The sequence below is a fragment of the Apteryx mantelli genome, chromosome 2 (assembly GCF_036417845.1).
Source record: "Apteryx mantelli isolate bAptMan1 chromosome 2, bAptMan1.hap1, whole genome shotgun sequence".
In the NCBI taxonomy this organism is placed as follows: domain Eukaryota; kingdom Metazoa; phylum Chordata; class Aves; order Apterygiformes; family Apterygidae; genus Apteryx; species Apteryx mantelli.
This window is the reverse complement of record NC_089979.1, coordinates 113,156,439-113,170,209: the sequence shown is the minus strand read 5'-3', so window position 1 is coordinate 113,170,209 and position 13,771 is coordinate 113,156,439. Positions and strand designations below refer to the sequence as shown.

At 43.3% G+C, this 13,771-nt stretch overlaps 1 protein-coding gene across 2 annotated transcripts in view; it reads right to left on the bottom strand.

Moving 5' to 3' along the window:
• VPS41 (VPS41 subunit of HOPS complex) overlaps positions 1–13,771 on the bottom strand; it is a 110,274-nt gene that overhangs the window by 25,035 nt on the left and 71,468 nt on the right. For both annotated transcript variants that reach the window (XM_013955714.2, XM_013955716.2), the window contains exons 13-16: positions 12,445–12,560; positions 10,738–10,794; positions 8,425–8,486; positions 7,552–7,633 (exon numbers count right to left, since the gene is read on the bottom strand). In XM_013955714.2, coding sequence (XP_013811168.1) covers positions 7,552–7,633; positions 8,425–8,486; positions 10,738–10,794; positions 12,445–12,560 — 317 coding nt within the window. The remainder of the gene's footprint in view (positions 1–7,551; positions 7,634–8,424; positions 8,487–10,737; positions 10,795–12,444; positions 12,561–13,771) is intronic.

The following is a 13,771-nucleotide window of genomic DNA, read 5'->3' as shown; positions in this document are numbered from 1 at the left end:
ATGAAAATAAAAGACTAAAAAAACATTTTTTTAATGACTTTGCAAAAATTAACTGTTCATCCCTCACAGGACACCTCTCCTCTTCCTGCTGTTTGAGCTTGGCCAGTCTTCTAAAACACAGCATGCAGCCAACATTGGCTCCCGCCGCCTGTTGCAGAATTTAATAACTAACTTGGGGCACTGTCTTGCCAGCTGCCACTGGGAATCAAATGCCCAAGCCCCCATAAAAAGGCCTCTTCCAACTATAAAGTAAGAAAACAATAACCCTGGACATTTGAGAGCGCAGCGAACAGAGGCAGCAGTTTGCGCAGCAGTTTGCGCAGAAGGGCGCGCGAAGGGACGCGTGAAGGGACCTTTGTTTCTGTTTCCTGTGGTGTACACTTCCTCAAGTATGGTCGTGACACGCCGTAGAGCGCGTTCCCCAGCGGCTGTTGGAGTTGCTGTGTCAGAGGCTTGGACCCAGACCGACCCTCTGACAGCAGATGCAGCTCTACAGGTCTCAGGCTGCAGGGAGTGCTTGGGGCCTCTCCGGGAGGCCTGGGCTGGCAGCCAGCTCTCCTGCAGGAGGTGTGCTGCTGTTGGCGAGTTGTGTCGTCAGGTAAGGGAGTTACGGGAGGAGGTCAGTAGGCTGCGCAGCATCCGAGAAGCAGAGCAAGAGATAGACAGGGTATTCTCGGAGACTGTACAGCTCCAGGAGTCCCAACCCCCTGCAGCAGTGGAGTTGCCAGAGGGCTCTGTGCTGTGTGAAACGCTACATCATAACATCGTAGAAGAAGGCTGGAAACTGGTCACTGCTCATGGGAGGAGAAAGGCTCCTACTCCTCCCAAAGACCTGAAGCTGAAGAACAGGTTTAGTGCCCTCCAGGATGAGGAGGAGATGGGCATGGCTGCCAGGGAAGTACCTGGGACAACAGACCCTGTGCCCTGCCGGAACGCCCGGAAGAAGCGGCGGGTGATTGTTGTGGGGGACTCCCTGCTACAGGGGACGGAGGCATCTATCTGCAGACCTGACCTCTTGTCTAGAGAGGTTTGTGGCCTGCCGGGGGCTCGTGTGAGAGATGTCATGCAAAGACTGCCTAGGCTCGTCCATTCTTCGGACTATTACCCACTGCTGCTCTTTCATGTGGGCGCCAATGACACCAAGGGCAAACTGGAGACCATCAAGCAGGATTTCAGAGCTCTGGGGATGGTGGTCAAGGGTCTGGGAGCCCAGGTCATCTTCTCCTCAATCCTGCCAGTGAGGGGGATGGATGAGAGGAGGAGGAGACGGACTTTCCAGGTTAACGACTGGCTGCGCCGCTGGTGTTGGCAACAGGGTTTTGGTTTCTGCGACCATAGGACCCTGTTTGAAGATCGACAACTGATGGGGAGAGATGGGATCCACCTCACGAGGCGGGGCACGCGGGTCTTTGCCAACAGGTTGGCCAACCTGGTAAGGAGGGCTTTAAACTAGGAAAGATGGGGGAAGGGGAGAGTTATAGTGCCAGGGTAGTTGGCAAAAGACTGCTCAAGTCAGGATGCCTCCAGCAGGTGAATGCAGCCAGGGAAGTGCGCATGGGATGTGGCTATGGACGACCCTCTTTTACCCCTCCTGGGAAACCTGCATGCTCGATCACCTCCCTGAAATGCCTGTACACCAATGCACGCAGCATGGGGAACAAACAGGAAGCACCAGAGATCTGTGTGCGGTCGCAGGGCCATGATCTCATTGCCATTACAGAGACATGGTGGGATAGCTCGCATGACTGGAGTGCTGTCATGGATGGCTACATGCTTTTTAGGAAAGACAGGCCAGGAAAGCGAGGGGGTGGAGTTGCTCTTTATGTGAGAGAGTGACTGGAATGTATTGAGCTGTGCCTAGGGGTGGATGAAGAGCGAGTCGAGAGCTTATGGGTAAGGATCAAAGGGCAGGCTAGCAGAGGTGACACTGTTGTGGGTGTTTACTACAGGCCACCTGATCAGGATGAGGAAGTCGATGAGGCCTTCTACAGACAGCTGGAAGTAGCCTCATGATCCCAGGCCCTGGTTCTCATGGGGGACTTCAACCACCCCGATATCTGCTGGAAAGACAACACAGCTAGGCACAAACAGTCCTGGAGGTTCCTGCAGAGCATTGGTGACAACTTCTTGACACAGGTGGTGGAGGAGCCAACAAGGAGAGGTGTGCTGCTGGACCTCGTACTAACAAACAAAGAAGGACTGGTTGAAGATGTGAAGGTCGGGGACAGCCTTGGCTGCAGTGACCATGAGATGGTGGAGTTCAGGATCCTGCGAGGAGGCAGCAGGGCACCAAGTAGGATCGCAACCCTGGACTTCAGGAGAGCAAACTTTGGCCTCTTCAGGGACCTACTTGGAGGAATCCCATGGGTGAGGGCCCTAGAAGGAAGGAGTGTTCAAGAGAGCTGGTTAATATTCAAACATCACTTCCTCCAGGCTCAAGAGCGGTGCATCCCTATGAGTAGGAAGTCAAGCAAAGGAGGCAGGAGACCTGCATGGATGAGCAAGGAGCTCCTGGCAAAACTCAACCAGAAGAAGGAAGTATACAGAAAGTGGAAAGGGGGAGAGGCCACTTGGGAGGAATATAGGAATGTTGTCAGAGTATGCAGGGATGCGACGAGGAAGGCTAAGGCCCGTTTCGAATTAAATCTGGCAAGAGATGTCAAGGACAGCAAGAAGGGCTTCTTCAAATACATCAGCAGCAAGAGGAAGACTAGGGAAAATGTGGGCCCTTTGCTGAATGGGGTGGGTGCCCTGGTGACGAAGGATGCAGAGAAGGCAGAGTTACTGGATGCTGCCTTTGCTTCAGTCTTTACTGCTCAGGCCAGCCCTCAGGAATCCCAGATCCTGGAGGCAAGAGAGAAAGTCTGGAGAGAGGAAGACTTTCCCTTGGTGGAGGAGGAGTGGGTTAGAGATCATTCAAGCAAACTTGACACCCACAAATCCATGGGCCCTGATGGGATGCACCCACGAGTGCTGAGGGAGCTGGCGGATGTCATTGCTAAGCCACTCTCCATCATCTTTGAAAGGTCATGGAGAACAGGAGAGGTGCCCGAGGACTGGAAGAAAGCCAATGTCACCCCAGTCTTCAAAAAGGGCAAGAAGGAGGACCCAGGGAACTACAGGCCAGTCAGCCTCACCTCCATCCCTGGAAAGGTGATGGAGCAGCTCATCCTGGAAGCCATCTCCACGCATGTGGAGGAAAAGAAGGTGATCAGGAGTAGTCAGCATGGCTTCACCAAGGGGAAATCATGCCTAAACAATCTGATAGCCTTCTATGATGGAATGACTGCCTGGGTAGATGAGGGGAAAGCAGTGGATGTTGTCTACCTAGACTTCAGCAAGGCTTTTGACACCGTCTCCCATAGCATCCTCATAGACAAGCTCAGGAAGTGTGGGTTAGATGAGTGGACAGTGAGGTGGATTGAGAACTGGCTGAATGGCAGAGCTCAAAGAGTTGTGATCAGTGGCACAGAGTCTAGTTGGAGGCCTGTAGCTAGCGGTGTCCCCCAGGGGTCAGTACTGGGTCCAGTCTTGTTCAACTTCTTCATCAATGACCTGGAGGAAGGGACAGAGTGCACCCTCAGCAAGTTTGCTGACGATACAAAACTGGGAGGAGTGGCTGATACACCAGAGGGCTGTGCTGCCATTCAGAGACACCTGGACAGGCTGGAGAGGTGGGCAGAGAGGAACCTCATGAAGTTCAACAAAGGCAAGTGCAGGGTCCTGCACCTGGGGAGGAATAACCCCATGCACCAGGACAGGTTGAGGGTTGACCTGCTGGAAAGCAGCTCTGCGGAGAAGGACCTGGGAGTGCTGGTGGACACCAAGTTAAGCATGAGGCAGCAATGTGCCCTTGTGGCCAAGAAGGCCAATGGTATGCTGGGGTGCATCAGGAAGAGTGTTGCCAGCAGGTCGAGGGAGGTGATTCTCCCCCTCTACTCAGCCCTGCTGAGGCCACATCTGGAGTACTGCGTCCAGTTCTGGGCTCCCCAGTACAAGAGGGATGTGGCACTACTGGACCAAGTCCAGCGAAGGGCCACAAAGATGATTAGGGGACTGGAGCATCTCTCTTATGAGGAAAGGCTGAGAGAGCTGGGCCTGTTTAGCTTGGAGAAGAGAAGGCTGAGAGGAGATCTTATCAACGTGTACAAGTATCTGAAGGGAGGGTGTCAAGAGGATGGGACCAGACTCTTTTCAGTGGTGCCGAGCGACAGGACGCGAGGCAACGGGCACAAACTGAAACACAGACAATTCCATCTTAACGTGAGGAAAAACTTTTTCACTGTGAGGGTGACAGAGCACTGGAACAGGTTGCCCCGAGAGGTTGTGGAGTCTCCTTCTCTGGAGATATTCAAAACGCGCCTGGATGCAATCCTGTGCAATGTGCTCTAGGTGACCCTGCTTGAGCAGGGGGGTTGGACTAGATGATCTCCAGAGGTCCCTTCCAACCTCAGCGATTCTCTGTGATCAGCTGGAGACTCAAAGAAAGGGGACGTTCTTAAACTGCTGTTTTCATATCCGCTTTCTACCTTCCTGCCACCTCCTAAATGAAGAGCCCAGTCTGACAGACTTTGCGGAAACCTTTGGCTCCAGTTTCTGTGCACAGCTGGCTGCAGAGCGGTGCAGCTGCTTTGGGATGCAGGGGCTGGGCTGTCTCAGGAAGGAAATCCCTCCTGCCTGAAGTCCCTCTGCTTCAAAGGAAAATCACAACTGCCTCCTGCAGTTTGGCCTCGGTGCTCAAAGACAGAGAAGCATCCAAGTTATTTTTAAGCCTAGGTACAAAGCTGAGCTAAGACCTGTGCTGAAGGTTACATACTCTTCCTATTTTATTTTTAAGCAGTAGTTCAGGAGTGAGGTCAGACAGACAGAAAAGCAGCTCCAGAATCAGGATGCCTTTGTATCAATTCCTGAACCATGTGCTTCACAGTAGAAAGTGACTTTAATAAAAAGAGGATACTTTACATGGAACGGTTTTCTTCTTTCATTTCTTGTTAAGACATGCTTTTAGACTTTTGGTCAATAGCTATAAGGGTGGGGTATACATGAGAAACCCCATATAAAAGTCGGCATGAGACATTCCAAAACATCTCACCAGTTAAGACCAAACCATAAATATTTACTCCTCAGAGGATACTCATGAGATCAAACAGGCTGCTGAGACAATGCTGTTCTGTGCTAAGCCCACCAGAGTCAGGTGAAGTCTTTGATGTGTCCTCTAGCCAGCGTTTTGGTCATTAAAACATTCCCGCCTCTAGCTGATCATCCTGCACCCCTACTGGAAGTTACTGCTCTCACAGCAGTCGAAAGAATGGCCACAGCTGCCAAGACTCACAGACTTTGGCATCTCATTTCAAATCCACCTTTCTCAGCTGTTTGAGCTGAGACATCAGGTTTTATACTGAAGCGACTCCAGCACAAGCACATTGTTCTATCAAGGAAACTCTGCTGGAGGTGGAGTGGAGCAGACTGCTACGAGGCTCTGAATTCTTGCAATTATCGTAGCAAGGTTTGCTATGGGAAATTCACTGAAGACACGAGAGACACCAAGATACCAAAATGCAGCCTCTGGTACCCAAACCCTTTTAGTACAGAACACTCAAAAAAAACCCAAAACAAAACAAAACAAAAAAACAACACTGAACAAACAAAAAATTCCCACACCCTAATGGCTTTGGCATTGGGGTGTCACTAATAAGTCCTTCTGCAGGAAAAGAAAATGTAAACCTTTAGTTTCACTACAACCTTGGTTAGTGGCATGTTATGCTACACTGGAAACATCAGATTTCAGGCATTGGCTTATACATGCGAGGAAATTTCTTTAAGAAAACTTCTTTTCAAAATGCACAAGTAACTGCTGAGAGTGTCAGTGTAAATAAAATAAATATCCCAAAGCGAAGGACACACCGTCCAAAGTTCATTTAATTTCATTTCTTGGTGCTAGAAAACACTTTGTCTCCAAATCTCCAACATAACCTCCTCATCAGCACTAGAAGCCATTATAGGCTATTTTTATTATTGTACTTACTACCTGCTGGTTGGATAAACAGGCACAAATTCCAAACAACATACAAGGAAATGCAAGCATCTTTAGGAACCATTTCATTTAGATCTGGCTTTAGTTAGTTCATCCTTCATAATTTTCAGGGATCTTTAGTAACTTGGGAAAAGTTATATGTAATTGTAATAGTAAAAGAAGAAAGGCATATTCTAGAATTGCAGCTTCAAACTGAATAATGCAACATACTACACCTTAAGTTTTTCTATGGTCAGCTTTCAGAGGGCTGGAAACAACTAACTGTTTAGAAAGGGAGTAATTTAACTGAGATGTTTTTGCAGCAAACCTGCAAATATTTTTGCATTTTACAGTCTGCTGGATGACATAAGTGGGGACAAGAAAAACATCCATTCCAGATATTTGCAGCTAAAAACAAAATAAAAGCAAAAGGACTAAAAAGCAGTGTATCAAAATTTCACCTGTCCCTGCACTCAGGTCCTTTACTGGATTGAAGTAAAGAGAAAGAAACATGAGATTTCACCTTCCAGTGTGGCACAGAGTGCACCAAACCACTAAGAACTCATATACAAGGCAGACCTGTTCCTGCACTGGCATGACTCTAAAACAAAAGCCAGGCATTTCTAAAAACCATAACGATGAAACACTTGCACTCTTGGAACAGAATTAAACAGCTCAAAACCAGCAAGGGACTGCATGCTGTGAGATCTTAATAATATGTCCTTTTTGGCTCATTGAGTTTGAATAGGAAGACATAAAATTCAGAAATAAACGTACATGCGTTACCAAAGGGAGTGCGCATAATGTTTTCTACTGGTTTGGCAGTGACAGCACTATGGTCTCATGTCCCAGGCAATTTATTAACTGAGAATCTCACATTAAATGTGTACCCTTATGGTAGCTGGCTTGCGACCAGGGAAAACACAAGACAGGGCAGACTGCTCCTCTCTCTTACCACCATTTCTAGCAAACAGCATAGATTTCCCCTGTTGCTTTGCAATTTAACTCTTCTTTGACATCTGATTTACCTATTCTTTGACATGCAATTTAACTATTCTTTGATAAATAAAGCTGTGGCTCTGTTGGCAAGGGACTTGAATTTTCAGGGAAGGCCCTCACCCAGAGAGCCTTTGTTGCTTAAAAGATTTGGGACAGCATTTTTCAGGACATATTAGAAGGGAATATGGGGGGGGGGGGAAGACAAGACAGTGGGAATAGCATATCTAACTGTAAGCATCTTTGAAAGTAAAAGCCTTAGGGGTACATCTTTTCTTGTGGGCTGTCAAAAACTTAAAAATAAGCAGGTGAGTACTTGGATGTGCTATGCTTCCTGCCCTGTTTTGAGCCTTATTAACATATATGTATCAATCTGAAGGAGAACTGTATAACTAGAGATCTTGACCAGGAATTTCAGAAACAGTGTTGTATCCTGCTACCATGCTATATGTATAAAATGGTGATCCTTTAGATATTTGGTGAAAACAAGCAGAAAATATAACATGCGAGTTTCACGAGTTCCAAAATACAAGTTAACTTACCTTAAGCTGCTCTATTTCTTTAAACTTGTAAACTTCAAATTCCCACAGGTCTGTGTTTTTGCCAAGAATTTTCTGGCACTTTCTGGAAGGAAGATGAAAGGGGAGAAAACAAAGGTATGTACACAGAATAATACAAATGTGACAGCCTAGTGCAAGGCTTCCTTTCGCCTTTCTTCTCCCTGTCAGGACACTTTCAAAGGTCACATATTTTGGCAACCATTGCTTCAAGCAGAGTATGCCAGATTCTCCTTCTTTCAGATCTTATCTGCTCCATTTTCTTGCATCTAAGAAGACTTGACTGCCTACCCTGCATTCGCCCTTACTGACTAGAGCCATATTAATACAATTAGCCAATTTTTTTAAATCCCAGCTGAATGAAATTAAGCATTTAAAAGGATAAATGCATACATACATACATATATATGTACACACACACACACACACGTGCGTATATGAAAACACAAATCCTGTGTAATTTCTGAGCCTTACTCTGGATACCCCAAACTGACTTTTTTTTTACACCCATGTAACCACAAATTGTTTTCTGTGTTACATGTATTGACACTGGTAAACTTAAACTTATCAACTTCCAAACTAAATGTCAGTTTTGAAAATCTAATGCGATTCTGAGGAATAAGGCTGTACTTTCAAAAATATTTATGTCTCAACTCAAATTAAACTTCAGAATGACTACAGTACTTTTTGGTTCGCTTCAGGCAGGAAAATACAGGACACACTAATGTATCTGTATGTTTTGAAATTCCAGAGCACCTGGAATATCTGTATCACAACATACTTCAGAATCAGTAGGTGCTTTCTCTTTTTCTCACACAGACACTCTTTACTAAGCAAAGAAAATCTTTAATAAGTTACCGAGCAGCCAGATCATACTCTCCTTTCTCCACTAGGTGATTTATATAGGCCAAACCAATGTCCTAAAGAGAAAGGGGATAAAAATAAGCCAGTACATATAAAAGTTTGGAGGTGAAGTACTTTACTGCCTCAGTGACTGTTGTTTCAGCAATATGCACTGTTGTTGGGTTAAGCACCAGTCCTAAGTAGATACCCCCAGTTCCCCACGAGCTGCAGGATCCACAAAACAGTAGAAATAAGATACTTGCCTAGACCACTCATACCTTCAAATTAAGATGCTCTTTTAAATATTTCTCATAACCTCAATGACACTGGGAAGGCCGTGCCACTTCTACATATTAAGGATAGTTCAAAACACGTAGCTGATCATTTGGGGCTCGTATTAGTTATCTCAAGAATAAAAACACCAGCAACAGCATGAGAAACCTTCTTTGTCAACACACAAAAAGTTTGCATCAGGGAAAAAGAAATATTTGTTGAGAATGTAAGTCGTAGTACTACTCCATAAAGTAAAGGAATTACTGATAATTTAGCAGGCAGCTCATTTTATTATGCAGTGATAGAGAACAGAAACTAGATAAGGTAACAGGCTTTTATAACTAAAAAGCACTAAATCACACTGGATGTGTTTCGCTTAAAGATCTGTGTTCATTTACATACTAAGTTCCCCTTAGAGAAGTTTATCACACTGCCCTGCTGTAAAATTATTTGCTAGGCGCTTAATATATGCATTTTCTCAAACAGTGAGGCCTTCTTCTGCAATACCAACATTGGTGTAAAAGTCAATGCAGTCCAGTGTACCCACTGCATACCTTAAGAGTCATATCATTAAAAACACAGCATTTCCAGCTACAAAGATGGCTGTACAATGACAAAAACTAACTGCCTTCATTTTCAGCAAAAATAAAGCATTTTGGAAGGTTTTCTCAGGTGCAACATAAAATTTTTTATGAAAATCCTGTGGGCCAATGCCCAAGTGATCAGAGAAGAGAGTAAAAGGAATGGGGCTGTAGGATCTCCAGTTATATAGGACCCTTGAATTCTGCTGAAGAGGTACAGAGGGGCTCTGAGCATAATTGTAAACCTGTAAAATCCCCAAGAAGAACAGACTTCTTGAGCACTGTGAATGTGGTGTCAGCAGTGTGGCCACTGCTGGGCAGAGAAAGCCTAAGTCCTTTTAAACACCTGTACCACTAATCCTTCACTTCAGGCTTGATGTCAACATTTTTTTTCCCTCAACATATTCCAAGGGTTTTGCATTAGATGCCAAACACTCAAAGACTCTACCTGTATATACCCACACTGACTTTCATCCTAATGAAACAAATTTTTTGCAAACCAAGAAAAAAGCTTTGAGTTTTTTTCCTACTATATTGCCTGGACCTTCTTTAGGAATTCTTTCTTTCTTTTGTAAAGGAAACAAAGCAGCTAAATCGTGCAACCTCTATGATAGCAGAGAGCATGCCATTAGGTCTTGATCTGACTTCTGGATTACACAAGAGGAAAAGAATTTTTAAGATGTATTGACATGTATATGTAATATAGTAGTAATCTGCTATAAATTAAACATCTGTACTAATACTTTGTACATAAGTACAACACTTCACATTTAAAGAAGCAGCAGTATTCAAAAAATATTAATGTGTTCACACCTAGGTCAATTTAAAGAGAGCTAAAAACTAGTGATTCTCTTGTGGCTGTTACATTATCTGTCCCCCACCTTCACCCCCATTGTTTTAAAGCATCAGTACCCTTTGTTGCTCTGTGAAGGAATTATAAACATGGGGAAATAACTATATAGGAGCGAAGGAGCTTAAATATATTAAAAAATGAGAATTGCAAAGTAACATGAGAGAGCTAGATGTGAAACCGCAACTGAATTTTAATAGGATTTAAAAGGTCTTCCATTTACCCCTCCAAAACTCCTGCCAAATCCTGTCACATGTACAAGGTAAAAGTTAAAGAGAAATGTGTCACCCCCCCCACCCATTCTCAAATATTGTAATACTGTGTTACTTGAAACAGCAGGAAATTTAATACAAAAATAAAAGCAAACAAAAAAGCCCATCAGCAGCAAAGTGCAATTTTTTTCTTTTTAATGTCTAGAGCACCTTCACAAAATCCAGATCCTTTTGTGTTTCACACACTAATATTGCTGCTGCTGCAGCTGAAATCAGGAAATTGAACACTAGTTGGAGTATGCATAACAGCTATTGTCTGGTGTGGTATGGAACAGGGAATGTATTTGTAGCATCTCACAGGCTTCTGAAAGAAATCAAATGCTTTGTTTTGAATAGAAGTTTTGAGACTTACCAAAATCTTGTGTTTTTTTATGGTTTTCTGACTTATCTCAGCTGCCATCAAAGCTTCCTATAGTCATAAAGTAGAAAAAAAGACATACCAGTCAAATAAATAAACCTTCAATACAGAAAGCTCTAGAACTGCATATATCCACTATTTTTCAGAGCATAGTGTTTGAAGCACTAGAATTTTTAATGCCATGGTTGGATGAACAGCTTTGAATTCATACTCAAACAAAGCAGTCAACCAAAGAGAAAACTATTTTTGTTTCCATCTGGGTTCACTCCACATTACTGTATTAGGATCAAATCTCCAGACTACAACACAACAGACAGTGCAATCTCATTGGATCATTTTCAAATGAGAACCCTTCACTATCAAAGCCTGTGAAAAAAATCATTGGGAAAGGAGGTGGGGGAAGGGTGCTTTTCTGTCCCCCACCCCAAAAGCCTTCTCCAGGCAGAATGATTTATTTTTCTTAAGTGCCACTTGCAGCTCTTCTACTTCCTTCAAAAGTACAGAAACAAAACTGGCACTTTTACAAAGAAAAAATGAAACCTTTAACAACACAAGCTACCTACTACTTTGAATGGCTTTCACCAAGACACATGCACACAGCTGTCACTAGCAAATTACTGGAGTCTTCGGGGACCAAATACTGTGATTTACTTAAATGGCAAAACTGCACTCATGATATGAGTTTGCTATTCAGAAGTGAAAGCATCCACAAGGACTTACACAAAACTGCATCAGGAATATCATGATTGCATTAACAAAAGGAATAAATGCTGAATGGCTTTCCCACATTTTTCTCCTCTTATTATGGGCATCCAACAAATAACATCTAAAGGAGCAAATGACTTCATGCTTTGTAGCAAGTGCTCTAAACGATTAATTCCAGGACATCAGAATCCAGAACACTGGGCACATGTTGATATTCCCTGTAAGGGTTTATCAGCAATATTTTAGGTGTTTAAATATACATGCTTAAACCCACCAATATTTAGACAACTAAATACTGAGTTGCTTTTTCCAAGGGAGCTGTATATCCTTGGTTTTTACTATTAGTATTGCTTCTTTCTGAGTAAGGCTACTTTCAGCACCAACACCTACAGTTTGAGCTTGTTTTATTTTACCTTTAAAAATTTCAACACTGGAAGTAAGTAACATGGAGCAATACACAGTGCCCTAAAACACCATTTTCATTCCATAGCAGAAGCAATTTAGAATGGGAAACTCCAATATCCTCTTTTTCTTTCCCCCTTCAGTATGGGTAGATGTAGCAAAATACTCACATAGCTCATCAGTTAACTGCTCTACTGCTTTAAAAATCAAAAACCCAGCTCTAATCAATTTTTAGTGACATCCAATACTTTTAACATCTGATGTTGTGAGCAGTATTAGCAGCCTCTAATTCAGCCACTTCATTGGGGTGCGATTCAGAAGCGTTGATCCAGTCAGAAATCTAGCAGTCCCTCAGAGACCACGGAGAGGAGCAGTAGCCCCTGTAGAGGCTGATTCCATTTCAAACCAAGCTGGGGTTATAGGGTGCTTTACTGCAAAGGTTTATCCTTGCACGGGCAACACCTGCCCTTGCAAGCGTTTACGCAGTGACTGTGGGAACAGGAACTCTCTCATTCAAATGAGCTTGCAAAGTCGCCCTCCCACCACAACTTCTGAACCAGGAAAGCCTGAAGAAAAGAATGTTGTAAAGATTACTTCATATTTCTTCTTTTCAAGAAGCCAGTCAATGTGGTCATCTTGGTCCCGTTCTTTAGCCACAACTACGTCTCTTGGGCTGATGATATAAAAAAGAGATTCACCTTCCAAATGCTCTGCAAATACATACACAATTTTATTATTATTTTTCCTAAAGTAAAGCCCTGTTTTTTAATACACTCTAGAGGGGGGGTTAAAAAAAGGAGAGGCAAGCAAGACAGCAAAGCCGTTCCTGCAGAACATGTTTGTTTGGGAAGCTGTATTCTCCAATAAATTAAAACTGTTTTGAATGGCAAAATAGCTTTCAAAAATCACTACAGCTTATTGCAAATTCTGATTCATCCACTATGTGTAAACTTTATGGTGGTTTAGAACACACTCTTATACTTTTAGAGGACTATTACACTACATAGCCTGCAATAAACTTATCCTCCCTATCAAGGTCAAGGCCATCAAAAGCACAAATGATAGATGCCATAACCCCTGGGGACACAGCACATCAATACAGCAATACATTTGCAATGCTATAAGTTAAGGTTATATGTATAATGCATTTGCTTATACCATAAGCCTTTATTTTTGAGTAAGCTCAAAGTAAAATGTACTCAAAGGTAAAACCAAGCACAGATGATTGCTCAGAATAGTTATTTTTTCTACAGAACACATGAAGAAACACTATCAATATTTTGTAGGTATGAGAATGAAATCCACCCCCCATTCCTTACAAATACGCGCATACAAATACCTATATAAATACCTATACAAATACATATACCCTACCTATAAGCAATGCACAAAATAATGCTTGTTTCAAAGCCATCTGAAAAAATTTAGACTTGTCAAATTAACTAGAATATGCATTAAGCAGAAAAGCACAACTGTGGGCATCAGTGTGCTGTGTTTAGGGACAAGTATAAAGCAATTCCAATGGAATGGCCAACTCTCTTGACAGGAATCAAGAGATTTTGGAGATCAGGAATAGATATACTATATTTCTAGCGGCTTAAGGGCATTGATATAGACAAAGAGGTCTGCCAAGCCTATGATTTGAAGTGAGCTGCCAGAGAAGTTGTTTAAAAACCAGATTCACGGATTTTAAAAGCCAGAAGGAATGTTTCTATATAACACAGGCAATATAATCTTCACTAAGAAATTCTGTCTCAGCCTTGCAAAGCATCTTTCTGAAATACTGCACATATATCAGAAAATCATCCCATCTTCATTTAAAACAAACAAACAAACAAAAAACTCATGAGCGATCAAGAAATCACCATGCTCTCCAGCATATATTCTGCTAGGTTTCAGTCTCCCCGACTGTTACATAATT